The sequence below is a fragment of the Lycorma delicatula genome, chromosome 12 (assembly GCF_047948215.1).
Source record: "Lycorma delicatula isolate Av1 chromosome 12, ASM4794821v1, whole genome shotgun sequence".
Lineage (NCBI taxonomy): Eukaryota > Metazoa > Arthropoda > Insecta > Hemiptera > Fulgoridae > Lycorma > Lycorma delicatula.
Genome location: NC_134466.1, coordinates 53,161,427 through 53,182,516, shown reverse-complemented (window position 1 = coordinate 53,182,516; position 21,090 = coordinate 53,161,427). Strand labels below are relative to the sequence as shown.

The 21,090-nt window shown below is 29.0% G+C and overlaps 2 protein-coding genes across 2 annotated transcripts in view; one reads left to right on the top strand and one right to left on the bottom strand.

The window, feature by feature from the left end:
* The window catches only part of Rfx (regulatory transcription factor Rfx), a 61,961-nt gene extending 45,764 nt beyond the window's left edge, over positions 1-16,197 (bottom strand). Inside the window, exons 1-2 of the mRNA XM_075380184.1 lie at positions 16,158-16,197; positions 313-497 (exon numbers count right to left, since the gene is read on the bottom strand). Of these exons, the coding sequence (XP_075236299.1) occupies positions 313-471 (159 nt within the window). The 5' untranslated portion in view covers positions 472-497; positions 16,158-16,197. The remainder of the gene's footprint in view (positions 1-312; positions 498-16,157) is intronic.
* A 1,212-nt stretch (positions 16,198-17,409) lies between these two features.
* Positions 17,410-20,137, top strand: LOC142333068 (U11/U12 small nuclear ribonucleoprotein 25 kDa protein). The gene is made up of 2 exons (XM_075379890.1): positions 17,410-17,967; positions 19,086-20,137. The coding sequence occupies exons 1-2, from the start codon at positions 17,674-17,676 to the stop codon at positions 19,335-19,337; spliced, it is 546 nt and encodes a 181-aa protein (XP_075236005.1). The 5' UTR covers positions 17,410-17,673; the 3' UTR covers positions 19,338-20,137.
* Positions 20,138-21,090: the final 953 nt, after the last annotated feature.

Genomic DNA, 21,090 nt, shown 5'->3' with positions numbered 1-21,090 from the left:
AACAAAATTCAAGATTATATACAGTATCACAATATAACAGATTCATTTTTTTGAAAATAAAAAAATTAAAATTTTCAGTTATGGCATTAACATTTGTGAAACTGAATATTTGATAAGCCTGAAAGTTAATTTTAAAAAAAAGTAACTTGTTTTTAGCTCTATAGAAGTGAATTTTTTTTTTCTAATAGAAACAAATTTTCAATGGTTATTTCCCATTTTATGATATTTTTACACAAGCATTTTCTAAACAATAAATGAACTTCATAGTAATCAAGTTTTTGTAATTTTAAATAAAACATAATAATTACCTACCTGTAAAATGGTAGCTGGATTGCCAGGAGTTGCCGTGACAACAGTAATGGTTGTCGGACTCTGAGCTGGTAAACACTGTGGGCTAGAAAGGCCAGACTGAACAGTACCGACAGCGACAGGCGACTCCGAACCATGGTTTGAGCTCAGGACGGTTGCCATGACAACGCCCTCCCTCTCCCCGAACCCTGGACCAATCAACAAGTAACAGACGCTATATAATACAATAGAAATCAAAACGCAATATATGACAAGGAGGAGAAAAGCGACTACTTGTTGTCCATATTGACTCATCACCCTAGCGTCGGCACAATCTTCTCTCGTCACAATCATCGCAGTCGATTGATAGTGTGCACCTGCGCTTTCAAATCACAAAGTATTATATCACCCTACAACGACAACTACCCTTCATTTCTTCATTTTCTTACTCCCACACATACATGCGTACACATATGCAATGAACTAATAGTATGAAAGTAAGCTTCGTGCAGACGGTCCACTCGCTCATTAAAAAGGGGATTATACATAGAAGATGAAATTCAACAGGTAAAAACACACACACACACAAACATCAGATTAAAAGAACTTAATACAGGTAGGGGATGCTATGTAGTATAAGGGAAGATATTATAGAGGGAAAGCAAATAAGCAGTATCAATACATGGGTTATTATCAATAACTCATGTATTGCATTTAACTCAAGTTAAATGCAATAAACCAAATTATAAAGTTACAATCAATTATCTGCTATGAAACTGAATAAAATAAAAATTAATTACAATGATGAAAATAAAGTATTTCTAAGAAAATAAAATATTCACCTTATCAAATTAGACAAAAGACTTCGACTTTAAAACAAACTTATAAACTTCATCAAATTTCATTAAAGATTTTTAAAATAAGCAGTCACTGAAGACTACTGCAGCAGCCAATCTATATATCTTCATCTTATGAATAAGAAAAGATTTTCAATCAATTTTGCAGCAGTCTTCAGTCAGATTTAAATTTCATCCCTGACCATCAAGAGCAAAAAAAAATTCATCATAAAAAAATTATACTTTGGTAAGAAAGGGCCCTTTTAATTTTTATAATTATGCTTATTAATTAAATTGATGTTTATCAATTAAATTGAAGACTACATAGGAGAATGTTGCGGCTCACCAGAATTCATGAAAACTTGTGTCAATCGTAAAAGGTTAAGCCATCTTCTGAACATTCTTTCAGGCAAAATGATACCCAACTAGAATAAAGAAGTGGTTGGAAACAAAGAAGCTCTAGAAACAGGAGGTTACTTTATGAATCATTTATTTGATATATAAAAATTGAATTTAATATTTTTGCTTCACATCAATAAAGAACTACATTCATAATGAAATTTGAATTTGTTGACAAAGTTAGAATCACTTATTCAATGCATTTATCTGATGCCAAGTAATCTCATTTAATTTCAGTTCAGGTTAATCCAGACTATTCTTACCTTCCAGGTTTTGAGACCTGATTTGGGGTTCTCCATCAATAATGTTTGAAGTTTCACTGTTTGGATGTTTCAATAATGTTCTCCCTGTTTCAGTTGAAACATACCAGTTAGTAGATTAATCCAATCACCAACCCACTTTTTGTGAATTAATAATTATTCAAAATTAATGACCCATGTGACTGTATAATATGGGGAAGTCAAAAGTTATAACAATCTAATCCTAAACCTAATTTATTTATGATTCAGTTTATTTTGAAACAAGTTTAAAATTTATTTTATCACAAGGGACCAGGTATTAATACTATATACACATTTCTTTATTAACTTTTGGTAACTATTAATTTCAACACAAAATACCTTAGTAAAAAAACTGCAGTAAAAGTCATGGCTAAGGTTTTTTAGATTCTCATGGTGTGGTGATCGTAAGACTAGTTAGAAAAAGGCAAAGCTATCACCAGAAGTCTTATGCTTCATTACTGGACCGATTGCTATCGAAGTCAAATATCCAGATGTTACCCAAAAAGAAAGTGCTCTTTATGATATTCACCTGTGCACACATGTCTCTTTCTTGCTGCAAAACACAATGATGAAGTATTCCCACATGTGCTGTATTCATCAGATTTGGCTCCCGGCAATTGCCTTCCTCTTTCCAAACCTGAAGAATTAGGTCCCTGGACTAAGATTCACTTTGACATATCTATAAAATTGCAAGGTAACTAAGAAACATTTCTTAACAGCCCTTATATTCTGCACTTATAATTTACAAAATTTTTTTTCTAAATATAATGATGTGTTAAATAAAATCCAGTAAAAAGATTAAATTAAATAATATAATAAAACAAAAAAATAACAAAAGCATTTAATCAAAAAATGTAAAGTAATTAATACCAAAAACTTATGCTTGACAGTGCCACTAGCAGAGAGACTCCTGAAGCCTTCAGTTTTGCAGTTAAATCTTTACTGTGTAATTTTAAAGGTAAATCTTTATTTTTCCTGTAGAAAGTTTAATTGTGATCCTTTGAATGACAATAGCATTTATTGATGGCATAATCGGACTGAAACAAACTGTCAGGATGTCTTACATAAAAATTTGTTTAATAAGGCAATGTGCAAACTAGCACTGCCGGTGATGAATATGGAATATTTTACGGACATGCTGACACAGATTGGTGTCCAAACAGTTTACAACTGTTACAGGCTTTGAGACATTAACTACACCATGCATGTCGATTTAGCAATCAAAATGTTGCAGCATAATCATTCTCTTAAATGTACGGCGTTTAGTGATGGAGTCAACAGTTCATCTTTTCTAATTTTTCAACTATGGACTAACAGTACTACTACATAACTTACAGTAAACCCAGCAGTAGTTATTCATCATGAATTCACCTCATCTATTTCTATCAAGATTATGCCGAAACTATAGCTGAAGAACTTAAAACAATGGTTACAAGCAAGAATGTGGAGATCCTGTCTTTGCAGCACCATCTGAAAATGAAGTTGCGGAAAATTTATTGGCTACTCAGAACTCCAAGGGACTGCAGAAAGGAAGATCACCGCAGATAGGAGAACATCAAATAAAGGTGTGAATAAATTGTTAAGTGTTAAGACCAATTTTACATGCTGAAAAAATGGGTAAATATTTAATTGGTCTCACAGACCAATGCTTTTGAATAGAGTTTCATCTACAGTGATTACATATCTATGGTCAATGCCACATTATTATTCCTTTGCTACTACTTTGGCCAACTAAGGTTATGCCAAATTACAGTTCTTTAATAATTTTGTAACATAAGAAAAATGTCATTTTCATCTAGGATTCAAACCTAGAAACTTCTGAATAAAAAAGCGAAGAGAGACATTTCTCTGCCATACAGTATCAAGTTTCCTAAGTTATATATTTTTATACCGTGATATGAAAGAAAACCAATACATCTATGAAATACAAATAATTTTAATGCCAAACTTATAGTCTTGTTTGTCCTCTTTTTTGGGAGAGTGGATCTGATAAAACATCTACATAGTGCTACCCTACCCACAGGCATCTAATTTAAGACAAAATTACACGTACAAATATTTACAGCAATACAATTACGTCGTTCTTTACTTACATGTATATATGTAAGTAATTTCTTTAATTCTGCAAAGACTCATCTAACATCAAACAACATCTTGTCTTCTCTAATCCCTTTAAACATTCACAGATGTTTCTTTATTTTAATTGTGAACTATTAAAGGTACATAGACAAAAATACACACGCACACAGAGGGAGGGAAGCGAGATATGCATTGTACATACTTTCAACTATCATAATATAAGCAAAATATAATAAAAAATTAAAGGACCGTGGCTTTAACACTCCAATAACATCATACAATATAATAAAGGATACCATACTAATAATACACCTAAGGGAATGATTAACAACAGGGGTAGAATCTGTAAAAGGAGGGACTTGCTCTACTACACAAGGTAAAATAGATATCAGGTGAGAATAAGTTGGGGTGTATAAGGTAGATGGTAGATCGCATGACTGATTGGGAAGGGTGATTCAAAAAAGAATGACTCATACACCTGACTCAATATAACTGACTACCATTACTACCTCTACACTTCTTTTTTAATCCCTGCCTACTTTTCCACCATCACTCCTGGTGTTTTACAGACTAAAATGTAATTTCCATTCAATTATTTTATTGCTTTTATCCTAATGTACCAAATAGAGGTTATATGTTATGTATAGTAGGTAATATGTATTTTGCTACTCCTGATGTGATCTACCATACATTTAATTATGTTTACTGAATAAAATACTTATTTTTTATTATAAAGTTTATTATCACCTCATAACCACTAAACAGGAATAACCATAACTTTAAAATTTTTTCTTAACATTTTAACATATTGTTAAATATTAACATGAAAAAATTTAGATTATTAGCCATTACATAATAAAAAATACCAAAAAAGACAAAATCATGTAGAATTAAAATATTGTACACTTATTACAACTAAAAAGAATAAAGTAATTTATTATTCTTATATTTCTAGTGATAAAAATTATAATTTTTTTAAACATTTCTTTTTCACCAGAGTAGCAGTGAATTTTACAAAATGTTTTTAATTAGCTTTTTTACTTCAGTATTTTAAAACTAATTTCTTGAAATTATTTCCCTGTAAGAACCAATTAATGTTAAAATATAAAAAATAAATATGGAGATACAAAAATCTGTTTATATTTCTAACAGCTTAGTAAAAAACTCTTATTTTTTAAATTATTTTTCAGTTATATAATTTTTTTTACATTAATCTGTTTGTTAGAAATATTCATTTTGTTTTTAAAAACAGATTTTTGTATCTTCATATTAAAACATTTCTGTAGCACAAATTTTTTTTCTTTAAAGTACTTAAAAGTGTGTTAACAGATACTAAGTTTAAAGCACAAATTCTTAGTGCAGGAAGCTTCCCACGGCAAATTTTTCCAGGGCATTTCCAGAACATGAAAAAGATTTTCCAGATGCACATGACTACTAAACTTATTCCATATCCTTCAAAGCAGTTTTTATATTCATCAAAATACAGAAAAACAATATTTTTAATATTAAGACTATTACACAGGTAATAATAATCTCCACTTGCTCTAATATAAGGGGGGGTTTATGTACGTTTTAATCTTACCCGAACTCTAATCATTACATTTTAGAACCTGTCTGTAATGCTATGAACGTAATCTGTTTACAGATTAAAGGCAATCAACAAAGAAGAATTATTTGACTTCTTTATATTATTCGATTATAAATATCGTCAAATAAAATTCTTGGTAAATTTTATTTTCATTTTTAAAAGTTCTGAATTCATGTTACCAAGCTCAAATAAAGGGCCCATTGATATTTGTTCCCTAAATATAATTATCAAATTTTATGAAAATAGCTGTTTTTATTTTACTTTTTTTAACAGCTAATGAGATTTTGATTTCAATAAATGATTTAGTAAGGATTCGGTCCTAGAAAAAACTTCTTTACAAAACTCAATATTTTATTTGTCAAATATTGGTCTCAACTTTCTCTTTCATGACTGCAGAACTCACACAGCTATCAGCACTATAGATAAGAAAAAAGTAAACTGGGGAAACTTCAGTACATCTTGCTATATAGTCCAGCTTTATACCCCTACTTTTTTGGGTCACTGAAGGAGGCAGTGAGTAGACACTGATTTTAGAGCGACAACAAACAGTTTTAATAATCCACTAAATTATATAAATATACAAATATATAAATACAAATGATGTAAATTAGCAGTTAAAAAAAAAATTAGCAGTTAATTAAAAAATTCTTTAGAATTTCTTTCGGAATTCTTTTTCTGTATTTGAGCATTGACTTTGCTTTTGGGCTGAAGTTGTGCCTTACTTGTTGTATGAAATCATATTTGTTATATCTTATTATTATTGACATTATTTTATGATATTACTAATAAAATAAAAAATTTACAATAATTTCAGAAATATTTTTCGTTTCTAGAATTCTGTTTAATAGTATAGTTATTATAAATTTTTTTACAAATATTTTTGCTATATCTTACTTCTATATAAAAATCAGAAAGCGCACAAAAATGTATTTAATATTAATAATGTTTTACAAAAATATCCATAATCTAATGTTGGAAGCTTTTATAACAATTAAGGTCACATATATCATTAATAAGACTATTACAGTAACAAGCAGAATCGTATTCATGGAACTTACAGATTTAAGTAATATACAGTACATTAAACTCTAATAAAAGCATATAGGGGGCTTTACAAACATGTTTTATATAATATATCCACAATGCATCCTACATATTTTTGATAAAGGATTATATTCAGAATTTGTTCCTTCTACACAATAAACCAATCTAATAACACAAATGAAATAACTGACAGTAAGATGAATTTAATCACCATTAAAGAGATCAATTTTATTAATAACCAGCACAAATATTAAACATTAATATATTTGAATATTAAATCTATTAATGAATTTTGTTCACTATAGGTAAACAATTTTACTTCTTTGTTTGCTATTTATTTAGTTAAAATTTGAATTTGTTTAGTTTATTATACAAACAAATGATTTTGAATGAATATTAAATAGCTGATGGCATACAGCACTTTAAATATAAAATGGAAATATGAAAAACTAAAGTAATGAAAGTAAACAAAGGATTTAGTGGAAGGACAAGCGAAGGAATAATAATAAAAGTAAAACTATAGATATTTGGGGACTACGGTGACAAGAGGTCTGAAGAGTGCAACAGATGTGGACATGGAGAAAGATGTAGAAAGTAAGGTGGATGGATAAAATGAATAATGAAGTAATGATCAGGATATTAAAGAAGAAAGAGCCCTTATGAGGAAAGTTCACGAAAAAAGGAACCAGTTGAAGTAGAATTTTAGAAACAACATCAGAAAAAGTCAGTAGAAGGAGAAAGGAAGCTTAATAGACTAAGTTAATAGATGATAAGCTGGAGAACTGCAAGGGTACAAAAGAGAAGGCAGACACCAGTAGTACTACACTTAGCACTAATATGAATAATATCATAGAATCTGGTTTTCTTTACCAGGCAAAACCAGATTAGTAGTAACACATTAGTAACACATTCATTAGTAGTAACACAGGGGAAAAAAATTCCAGAACAAACAATCAGCAGACTATAAAATAAAGCCAACAGATTCAACTCTACAAAAACACAAAAAAAATTAAAGAAATTGTAAAATTTTATCACAATTATTTCTATTTACTTCATTACTTTACTTTTTTGATTATTCACTCACAAACCAATATGTAACAATAATTCATACCACTTTTTTCATATATTAACATACTATTTTTACTGCCCAAAAAGGAGTGTAATGTATTTGTTCTACCGTAGCAGCTCAATGGCCAAACTGATTTAGATACACGAACTCCCCCTCACACCATGTTGGAAGCCCTTACTTTATCAAGAGTGTCATAATTTTATATATATATATATATATATATATATATATATATATATAGGTAGGTTGAAGGCTAACTTTTGCATGTATCAGCTACATTCTCAATCTAACAGATCATGGTTATTCAGAAATGTTATATCTTTGTAATCAATCTTCTGATTTTTAAATTCAAACGGGTATTTGCTAGTATAATACAAAATCATGATTGCACCAAACCAGAACAAATATTATTCTCAGAAAAATCAAGTAGCTTGTGCTACGCAGAGACCAGCCTAAGCCCAGTGAGCTCCCACATACTGACTTTTTAGAGTTTGATGACAGTACAATTAGAGGTAATGCTGTTTGCATCTGATTAGGATCAAGCCCACTGTTGATGCTTTAGGAGAGCAGGACAAATTGAGATGGTATATTATGCCACTAATATTGTGCTGGACTGTGACAAGGGAAACTACAACAAGGGACTATCCTAGATATAGCTGTCAAGGATTTGAGCACTCACATCTTTGTCAAGGGCCAGGCCTACATAGCACTAAGTCATGTGAGACAATTGGAGAGTTCAATGATAATGTCGATTCAGGAACTCAATTGCTTGAGAAATCATAAGTTTAGATTTGTATACCCCACAAATAAATTGAAATGTTTACAGTCTCCAAATTTGTTTTTTAATTTTTATAATTGATCATCAAGAAAAATTCACAACTACCACAAAATAAATCTAACTAAAAAAGAAACAAAGTTTGGAAGTAAAGGACTAAACATCGTTATATGCAGTATTTTAATAAAATAATGGGTAACTAATCAAACAAGCATTTAAGGTTGTCTAATAATAAGTTCTCATCAGGTCTTACACAGATTTACTTTGTGTTCTTCACCAAATATATTTAAATGCAGTCAGGGGGGCTCTGAATAGTAATTATTCTATATTAAAGAGATCTGAATAGTAATTATTCAAGAAAAAAATTTCTTATTGCAAGACCTGGTGAGAACTTATGCCTGCTATTTATACAACATGAAAAATATATTTAAACAAATTAAAACAGTCTGAAAGCTGATTAGCACTTTTATTTAATTTAATTAAATACTGTGTTAAATGTTTTGTCCTTTATTTCCATACTTTCTTTTAGTTCAATTTATTTTTGAAACAAAACTTAAATTTTAATAATCGTTACAGGAGGCAAAATTCTATAACACTAACATGTAATGTACAAATTCACATGAAGGTATTAACCATAGCAGTATAAACTTTAAATCATCCTATATCCCACAAAGTAAACCACTAGTAAAGGAAATATCCATTTTCACCATCCCTGAATCCATTTTGACTAGTTTTGGCATGACATCTGTACATATCACACATTAACTAAAACAATTAGCCGTAGGATGTTGAAATTTTGGATTTAGCACTAACATCTAATTGTGCATTACTAATTGTGCACCTACATTTTTGATTGCAATCGAAATTATAATTAAAATTTTAATTAATGAAATATTTGGATCAAAGGGAAAGCACATCGGTTCGAATTAAGACTTCATCTCCTTTTGTTTTAATTTAAATATATTGATTTAATAATTATTAACCAGCGATTGTAAAAAAACATTTACAATAAATAATTCAAAAATAAAAATTAGTGAAATATAATTTTATGTACTTTTAAAAATGTGTGTAATGTAATAGGCATTAGTATACTTGTATATGTAATACACATTTGGTGAACCATTTGATTAATAATAATTGAAAATTATAATTTAGAATCTCATTTTTGGATTATCTAGTTTTAATTTCTGTTTAATTTTATTTAATTATTCTGGAATTTCTGTTACATTATTTATTTCTGTTTTATCTAAATTCAAGTTAACTACAGAGTGACTTTATCTTTCCTTGGTTTTAACATTTTCTTCCTCTATATTTTCTCAATTTTTTATTCTTCCTTGTTCTTAACATTTTCTTCCCCCTTCATATTCAGCTTCTTGTTTTTCTGAGATATTTTTTTACACAGTTAGGTCAAAATTAACATTTGTAACCAGTATAAAGATGTTCACTTAATGGAATCTAAAACTTTTAATCAGCAACTCATAAAGATACGAATAATACTGATCTAGTAATACGAGTAATAGACTTTTACTCTATCCTAATATTTCATATTAAGTTTGCTGAAAACTGCATAAATATTTGATGTTTAATATTTCAGCAATTGTGTAACTGTCCACTTTATTAGAATTAGAGGATCTTTCTCATTTTCAAATGAAATAAGTTTAAATGAAGTCCTGAAAAAATATGTGTATATGTAATTTAATATGCATACAAGGAAGTCATGTGGTATTGACTCAATTTTTTATTTTTGGGATGTGGATGTGTAAGTAAATCATATTTATGCTAGTATGATTAGCACATGTGTGTGTATACTTACACTTATCTGTGTTGGAGACAAAGATCAATCCATATTACATCAAATAGACTGGTACTGATCCTACAAACCATCACACAGTGAAATTCTCAACCTATTCACATTTAATTTCAATGCAATGCTAGTCTCAAATTTAATTTTATATTACAACAAGAAATCATTTTAAGCACAAACATTTTAATCAATGTCTAAAAAGAACCAAATTCATCAAACAAATGCAGAGAATTTTTTTTTGTAAATAAAGACTTTGGGAATTATTTTTTGATTTAATCTCCCATTCCTTTCTGTTCAGCATTTAATTTTTCAGAAAAGTTTCTTTTAAAATATGAACTGTTATTGTCCATGAGTCAACTGTGAAAGTTACACAAAACAGAATTTGTTTGGATTTATTCTATCATAAAACCAATCAAATTTATTTTACTAAAAAGTTAAATATATATCATTAACATCCACAACTGATTTTATGGCAATCTTCGTTGAATGCAAATATTACATCAGATGATTCAAAGACTGGAAAAACTGTAAATTGAGAACTGTCATAACAGCAACAAAGAATTACAATATAAGATTAAAAGTAATATAAATTATATTTGGTTCAGTGTCTAATTAAAATTTAATAAGCTTTTTATTAACATAAATAATCAGCCTGAAGCAACATTTTAAAATAACCAAATATCACATTCAACAAATTTGTTATACTAAGATAATCAAATAATTCACCAAACTATTTCATGTAAATAAATCAATTACATTTTCTTGAATAAAGATCCTTTTAAACTGACAAAATATTCAGATTTATAATATTTTCACACAGCTTACACTGTCCAATTATATTTCATTTAAACATGCAACACAGATTCTAAAATAATTTTGTCAAAGAGCAATGAAAACACAATCATAATTTACATACCTACGCCAGAATCATACCACAATGAAAAGAAACATTTCTACCTAACAGTAAACAATAGGAAACTAAGAAACTTGTGGAACTTCTAGAAGTTTGCAGAACAGACTGAAGTGTGGTATAAACATGATTAGTTTTTAATCGTTGGATAAAAATTATAAATCCCTCATTAAAAGGCGATTGGCAAACTTTAAAATGGAAAAGAAAAAATCTTGGTTGAGATGTTATCTTAAATAAAAATTGGCTACAATGAATGATAAAGGGGATATAAAGAAAAGAAATTTGGTTAGACATTGTTAAAGAGAAGAAAGACTAATCAAAATTTACTCCACATCATGTTATGTCCAAACAACACAATAGACTTTTCCATACCCACATGTTCATATTTAAAGCTATTCTAAACAATTCCTGGAATATGTCCTTTAACACAGATTTTTTGAATGGAAATAATATTTTCTTGTCAGTTTAATTTCTATCTTCATTGCCAAGGAAACCAATATGTGACAGGCAACTTACAATTGAAAATTATGTCAATTTAATCTGTTACAATTTTTGTAACATGTGAAGATGCTATGCCTGACCGGGATTTGAACCCAGGACCTCCAGATGAAAGGATAAGACTACCACAGAGGCTGGAAATTTTATGTCATTTTTATTTCTGGTATTTACTAAACTGCACACTATTTTATTTATTTTTATTTTTACACAAAAGCAAGTGGGAACTATTTTTTCAAAAACTTTTATGACTTTTAAAACAAAACAAGGTAAAAAAAATTTTCTTTAATAAGGTAAATTTATGCTATTTTAGGTAAATAAATTTTACTCTCCTTAAGTAACGCAAAAAATCATGCAAGGAACTAACAAACTAAGTAACTCAACAGTGCAGGATTGAAACTTTAAAATTAGCTGAAACCATCAAAAAGATTCATTAAAGAATGACCTGTAACAATCACCAGACAAAAATGAAAATTTCTAAACTGGAAAAAGGATAATTATATGTTTATTAATATCATTAATTGATGCAGAATTCAGTCAATGCCTTAGTTTACTTTAATGTCATACAAAGTTTTAATGTCATACAAGTTTCATTACCATTGTTTTGAATTTCTGTGCTTTTAAATTCAGTTCTAACTCATTCTTAGTTGGTTACAAACAAGATAATGTAGCCTGTGAACCCCAACGATTTTTTTTTTGTCATGGGCTCATACTGTAGGCACCCTATTCTCTACTTTTTTATCCAGGAAATCCTATTTCTACCAGACCATAATTTTATAGTGTTACTTGTACAATTTTCATTCCTCTGAACTATTGAATTCTGCTACTGCTACATTCTAAAAAAAAAAAAAAAGATTGTAGAATTATCCTTTTTGCAGTTTATTTTTTATGGTTTCAGCTAATTTTAAAGTTTCAATCCTGCACAGTTGAGCTAATTTGTTTGTTAGTTTTCTGCGTGATTAATCAGGTTAGGTTCTAAGAATGAGTTTCTAGTATTGAATAGCACTGGTGAGGTAGAATTAAGATTTAAAAGCACAGAAATGCAAAACAATGGTAATGAAACATATGACATGAAGAGGATAATGAACATTCAGGTTCAAATTCAACCTATCAATCAATCAATCAAATAAGACTATGATCTAGCTGCACATAAAATGTTTGCAATTTACAATGAAACTTATCACATTAATTGTCAGAGCACATAAATATAATCTTGCGTATTAGAAAAATTAACTATATCCAATCAAATGAAAATACTGTTTTACCATTTTATGAGATAAATGACAATTAACTTTAAATTTATACTTCAAAGAACTGCACCATACACAGAATATTTCAGGAAAGTGTTTGCCATACTTTCTTTATATTTTTCTTTGTAATGCGAGTTATTCAATAGTAAATTTACATCAAATCTAAAAATGGTTTTAACTTTCTGTAATACTGCTTATAAAATAATGTAATAGGTAAATAATTTATGTAGGTAAAGAGTCTTTGTGCAACATTATTCGGTCTTTCGATCAGAATTATGATGTTACATTATTAACTTAAAAACAAAACCGAGAAACTTAATAAAAGTTTATAAAATGTAGCAGAAACTACATATTTTATTTTTAGATGGCAGCTTTAAATTTTTTCAAAGTATTATGAACAATCAATACGTTTTTTAGTTTATTTTAGTTTACAGTTATATTTTCTTAATTACAATTTCAAAAAAAAACAAATACTGATCCATTTCAAACGAAGCTGTTATTTCAAACTTTTATTTTAAATGTAATTAGTAATTACTCCACGGCTACTGCTGATATTTCTGCTAGACTTTTAAAGATGTCTTATGTAAATCTATTTACAGATTTTATTAATACATTTTTCACTAAAATATTTTCAGTGAAATTTAGAATAAAATTGTAGAATAAATTTTCTTAACTAGGTTAAGCTTTAAATGTGTTTTTTTGGTAATGTCCAATATACTTTGTTTATGGAGTAAATTTGGTTCAAGTGCAATTTGAGTTTAGTTAGGTTTAGGTCAAGGTTAAGGTTGGGTTTGTTTATAAATAATTTATAAATTTGACAAACTGTCATTTATACGATGAGTCAAAATTCAAGACTTCTGCTAAACTTAACCTTAACACCAAATCTAACCTTATATTTAAACAATTTTTCTTTTACTTCCAGGTATAATACATTATTTTTTCAATTATTTCTATTTCTTCAATTTCTCAAAAAAAATTAGAATATTAAAAAAATAAAAATAGAATATTAATTAAATAATCAACAAGAAATTTGAAAATATTATTCCAACATATTAATACATACCCATTATTAAAAAATGGGTTAATAGTTTACCTAGGTATAAAGTTTTCATAAAATCTGTTTTTAGAACATACATATATATATATTAAACATTTTAATTGTAGAAATAAACTTAATATAATCTAACCAAACTTAACCTATACTTGCTAACCTTGACTAACAGCAAGTTTTTCTTCACAGCACTTCATCTTATTCTGGTCTTATGAGGATATCATATATTAAAAAATTGGAGGGGGAATGACAGAAAAGGAAAAGTACCTTACAAAATACCAAAAGTACCTTGCAAAAAAAAAAGACCACTAAAAAGCATACAATTTGGTGATGCCCATTTTATCACAGTAAAAATACTGACAAAACAAAAATGTTTATTTTTCTAAGTCACTTTTTTTTCCTGTATAGCCGATATAGGAATCACAGTCAAATATTACTTAAGAGGATGAATGAAGGTGATATGATAATATGTATGAGTAAGTGTAGTCTCGTACAGTCTCAGGTCGACCATTTCTGAGGTGCAGTTAATTGAAACCCAACCAAAAACACCACAATCCACGATCTAGTATTCAAATCTGTACAACAGTAACTGCTGAATGTTGGAACTCTCAACTCAGCTGATTTGCAAAGACACATTCACCACTAGACCAACAATTAGATTTTTAAGTCACCACCTAGTTAAACGGAATCAAACTATCATTTACATGGAACTTACATAAAAGATAATTCTAAACAATTATTTTATCAGCTTCAACTTAGTTCATACGTAATATATACCACAGTATGCTTAGGATCAGGAAATCACAAGGTCTAAGTTTTGGCAGCAGGTGACCTGGGCAAAGTCAAAAGTCTACACTGTTATCAATACTCCAATGAAACTGATCCAGTCCATCTGTTCAGTGGGGAGAGTGGTTCAGGTTGAGTTAAGGTTCAAGTAATGACTTTCATGGAGAAAGGTTAGGAATAAATTAAAGGTATAGCATTAGGAATAAATTACAAAGGTATGGCAATACTCAACACAATCTTATATAACACTGCCAAATTTATGTAAGAAATATAGTTACTTCAGAGCAAGGCTACACCACATATTCTGTCCAATTAGTCTGTGTATTAAAATCTCCTAACAAAGAGCACAGTCTGTCACAGCAGACTTTGCTAACCTAACACTAACCTTAACTCTGCACAGAATCTCTGAATAAGCCAAATTCACAAAACTGATTACTAATTGAGAGTACCAATAACGCAGCATGGACTTTCAACTTTCAAGAATCACTCTGTCCAAAATTGCTTTTTTACACTCAGATCTAGTGTTTTCCTAATCCTAAGGATATCTACTATGGTATATTAAAGTATGAAAAAAATCTAAGTTAAGCAATTGCTCAGAATTATCACATACTGGAAGCTGGATGAACAGCATATTTGATGCAAAATACAATATTTAACAAACTGGTTTCTATCAACTCTGTTTCTATCTACTATATACTCTACCATGATTACTGCATTAAAATGAAAAATAATAAATTTTCCTTTACCAAGTAAATGTCCTAAAATGAAAATGTAACATAACCAGTCAAGAACAACTAAGGAACTAAAAATTTGATAAATTGGTAAATTTTTTTTATAAAACTGTCAATACTAATAATGACCACTGCTCAAAGCCTACTTCCAACTAAAAATTCCCAGTTATAACAATTTCATGCATTTATAGAAATGTTCTCGCATCGGAAAAAAATTAAAGTAGTTTTAAAAAAGGTTAAAAAAAGTCAATCAAGTAACAAAGCCAGTAACTGCAAAATAAAAAAACCGGCTTTTCTTTACGTACACATACAACTCCTACTGAAAACAATTTTTTTTCCTACCTACGATTTCAAATAAAGCATTCTGAGAATAACTGCCTAAAAAACTGTTATCAATACTATTCAGTCAAAAGGCAGACGACCCCATTAACAGCAGCATCGTTATATAGCCCCTAAGCTTAGCAGCAACCGAGAAAATTAAACCGTAACATCTAAATTTAAAAATAGAAAAAACTAATGCCTTTCAATAATCATGTATTCTTAATTGTTAATTATAAAAAAAATAAATTATTTTTATATAAATCGCCATTTTGATAAGGAGTGCACCTTGAAAATAGGAGATAACTACAGTTCAATATTAGATAACATTTTTCAGAAAAAATTAATCTAGGCAAGTACATATTTTGTTAAAACTTTTCTTTAATCAGCGACAACAACCCTCTGAAGAACAACAGATCAAAATTTAGAACGTTATAAAATAAAAATATTCACCTTGGTTTGTTGATGAAAGAGGCGTTTCGGTGTCTATGGCTACGGCTTCAGCGGATTGATGGTTGCTAGGCTAGGCCGCAGTACTACAACGGCGGAATGATATTTTACTTTTTTAAATTTATTTTTCATTAATGGACATCAGCAACATCCAATCTCACGTATAATATGAAAACAATATTTTTTTGGTAAATTTAAAGCAGAAAATTACCACTTTCAGCCATTAGTAAATGTAATATCGCATAAATTAACCGAGAACTATTTTATCATACTAAAATTGCGCCAATTCAAGGAAGTTAAATCCTCAGACATTCCACTTCGTTCACGTTGTAGTTTACATTCACTCGCGGTTCTCTTCCTGGATAATATACAAGTAGATTAACATATTTGGATAAAATAGTTCGACCTTATACCATCAACTGCAGCACTTTCTTAAGTAAAGTGAAATCGATACTTATAAAACTACCAATCCCGCGATTTTCGAAAATTATTTTGGATATTAGAAAGTGTAGAAAAATAATTTTGAAACATTATGAACTTTAACTCTATATTGGATTATAAAGTGTGTAATTTAATATTGACATTCAACTAATCGAGTTGAATGACTCAAGAGATACGTAATTATTAGACAAAATGTAAATAAAAAAGTAAGTTATTTTTTAACGTATTTTACTTCATTTCTAAAACTACGAATTTTCTAAATTTCTAAAGTGAAAAATAGCATTCGTATAAAAATGATTCGTACATACGTTAGTAAAAGATATACAGATTGAAGTTGAAATTACCTGAATCCCGTTTTCTCTTTCTCTGCTTTCGGGAACGCTGGGAAGATACAGGTGACAGTTCGCTATAGACATCTTGAAGTTGTATAAAATCTTCCTCATTATTTACGACAAATTCTACATTTTCTCCATCAAATGGTTCTTGTTTCACAGAAATCATTCTAACTCTAGTAATCCTAAAATCATCTATATCACCAAGGCAACTGTCGTCAGGACTGGACATTAAACAACAATGTTAATGTTGGTTGCCATAGCAACAAATACACTAGACACTTTTTATTGTGATATATTCCCCGAATTAATCAACTTTTAACATTTTTATTGGGATATATTTAACGAATTAAACAACTTTTAAACTTGTAATTTTAATAACCATTTAGTAATTTTTAGTAGTTATTTATCATCATAATAATAAGCTTAACATTTTATTTTTTGATTTCAAAACTGAAATTCTCAAAAGAGGTTGTGAACCCTGATTTATCATATGGTCTGTCCAAAAACCTGTAAAAAATTATTTTTGTAACAGATTATTACTACACAAGTGATTATATAAAACGATTTATTTTTTAAATGTGTATGATTTGATTGAATTAGAATTATTAAAGGGGTTATTTCTATTTGTACTCATGTAGTTTGAGGTTATGTCAACAGGACCTATCATGGAGGAGGTAGTTGTTATACTGTATTAACGTGGTGCTTAGTTCGTAAAGTCCTTAAAGTGCTGTATTTTTATCTATATGGAAGACGTGAATTTTGTTAATGCTAACAACAGTGAGATTGAGACTGTGTTAGTGGATAGTAAAGTAGACAGTAACATTCGAGATGATAGAAATGAAACTGATATCAGTCATGAAGAATTAATGGATATTACATCAAAAACGTTAAATGATATTTTAAAACAAGATACAATTTTGCGTGATTTACCATCAGATGTAACATTAGAAGAAGTGACGTCCCAAATTTCTGTTCAATATGGACAGTCTATGACCATTTATGTAGTGCGCGATGATGGGGAAGAAATTCCTATTGTGGTAATTTTTTATTTGTAGTTCTATCAAAATAACTTCACAAAAACGTGATTTAACGAATTAGGACCAAACGAATCTTAAGTTACTTTAAAAGATTTGTTTTTAATTTAATAAAAAATTCTTGCTTTTCGAAATCACTTTGAGAATTATTTTGTTATAATACTGCGCGATAGATTGTAAGGAAGACTTACTTTTTGTCACTTCATTTTAAACACTATTACTAGAGTTTTAAAATTGTTACTTATCTAATATTAATAAACATTTTAATTGAGCCTTCTAGATTGTTGAGTAAATTCGCAATATAGATGTGTATTTCTAAGTTGTTTGATTGGCATTGAGGATCATATTTTGAGTAAAATGTGAAAGAAATATTCAAATATTTTGTTTTGTTGTATATTTCAATTAAACCACAGTTCTACATTCATTTCCCTTTGTACATTATTGAAATGTATTTGTTATAAAACTCTAAGCTTGCTTTATAACTTTTCATGTTTTGGGTATCTGAATAGCATAATATGAAACATTTGGTATAGTTTGAAAATTGTAATAACACTTAGTATTGATGTAACATCAATACTAAGTTTTACTTTTATACTGATTTGAATATAAGTTATTTACATTTACTTTTTTAATTTGTACGACATTCCTTAAAAAGTTCTTTGGTAAGGAAAGTTTTTAGCTATTAAAGGAAAAACTACACAATCTTTAATCCAGTTTTTTTTATTTGGATTTTTTAACATAGTGTAACATGAGCAACTTGTATTGTAAAAATAGTTTGTATTAAATTAACAGGCAGTGATGGGGAGCGCCAAGCATATTGAAATGCTTTTGATAAATGAAAAAACTAAAAAAGCTTGGGAGAGATTTTACACTATTAAGCTTCAAGTAATCTACTAAATATTTTAAATGGACACAATACATACTGAAAGCCTAGTTTAATTGCAGGATGTGTTCTGTCATACATTTATGACTTAAAGTTTAAGCCTGTAAGTGATTGTAAAGAAGTTAAAAGCAGAAATATTATCTGGATCCCTTAAAATAGATAATTTTATTAACATCGATTTTAGAAGTAATAGGAATTAACTACTTAACTTTCTTTAATGGTTTTAATTCTGTTTCAGGTTCATCAAAAAAATTCCAGAGTGATTGATTTAAAAAGATCAATTCAGCGTCATATGGCGATGTATTTAAAGCGTAAAGGAATATCTAATAAAATAAGTTGGCATTATATCTGGCGAACTAATCATTTATGCTATGATAATGAGCGGTTAAAAGATGATAAAAGTTTATTATCTGATTTCGATATTAGAAATAAATCTAGAGTTAGATTTGTAAAAAGACTTAGAGAAAAAAATACATCTGGTGAAACATAATGTAGTGGATGGTGCATCAACAATTTATGCAGTGTCTATTGTTTGCCTCTTAAATGATTTTAATTAAGTTTTGATTGCTAGCAAATTTTAATAAACTATTTCCCTTGAATTTCCAGTTTCTAAACTTAAAATGAACTTGTCTCACTACCTCCCTTCATTGTTAAATTTTTCATCAGCTCTGCTCTCACCATATATTATTTTCACACACCCATTTCATACTTTTCTGCAGGATTATCTAGAAGTAAAAAGTCTGATGTAACATATCATTTCTGTGCAACCCTTATTGGGAAAAGAATAGTCTATTTTCAATTGGATACCTCCACATTACTCACAATTTCTGATTCATTTGTTCTTAGAGCCATCAAAAGAACAACCTCCAATTAGGCTTTTGTTCCTGCAGAAGAACCATTTCATGGTTCTATGAAGACTATCTTCTTTTCCCACAACCTGCAAGGGTTCATACCCTTGCAGGAAGACTGAATCAGTCTTCCTCATAATCAGTTGTGTGTGCGGGTAGTCTGATACAAGATGGGAATTTTTCTAGATACAAAGCTTTTCCAGCTGTTTGTTGAAGCCATCATAGTCATATTTTTTTATTTATAATGCACATCTTGTTTTTATAAGAATTTTTAAAAAAGATGTGTATACAATTCATTTACTAAATTAATAATTTAACCTGAGAATTATAATGCTATATAAAATCAGTTTGATTTAAATTGTTGTAAATTATTAACTTGACAGGATTTTGTAATACAGTGTTTATGTTTATCTCTATGCAATAAATTTTTATTATTTCTTAATGTTTGTCTAATTAATTAGTAAAAAATGTTTTCCACACTATCATTGTCAATGTATTGGTACTTCATTAGGAACATCCACATAAATAGTAGAAGATAAGCTTGCTCTTAATTAATAAATTTTTTTATTAATTTGAGCCCAGCAAATCTAACCTTTTCTGAATGAATGTTTTTCAATCTGAACCTTTCAGGGTAAAACGAAAGTTCTGTTTTGTCTGGTTCAAATATTTAATATTAGCAGGAGGGAGGGAATTTTTTCCAATAGCCACACTTAAACAAACAAAAAAATGTTACTGATTAGCAGTAAAAAGTCAGTGCATTGTGAGCGACATACAGATCATTCAAAATGAATCACTCTGGAAGAAAAAAACCTTTTGCCTATTAATGGAGGGAGGGTTGTGAATGAAAAATCTATGTAATTGCTGATATTTACATTTCTAATGTCATGTGTCATAAACAATTTAATTGTTAGATAACAATTGATGTATAGTTAGGCTTACCATATTTTTAAAAACTTAACAGTTTACTGAAACATTATTATTTATTCAGTTGTATTTTTCACTAGACATGACTTTTTTCAGAAATGGCTTGTTTTAATTACATCATAAAATTCACAAAAAGAAAGTTCTGAATTAATTTTAACATTTAGCAGATATTAACAGTAGATACTGAAAGTCCCCTACCCCTTTTTGCGACCAAATGTTCTTCGTAATTGAAAAACTCTCTCAACTGGAACAGATGCCCCAGGCAAAGTCATCACAAAATCAACAATTTCATAACTATAGCAACATGAAATATGTCTTTTGAAACGCCCTAAAAATTGTTTCCATTTCTCTTCATTACTATTTGGTACTTTTCAGAACTTGAACCACAACCCACTCTTTGGTTTTGAATTAACCTGGTTTAACAACGTACATTCATCAAACTGGTCATTAATATTTAAAGAATCTTTTATA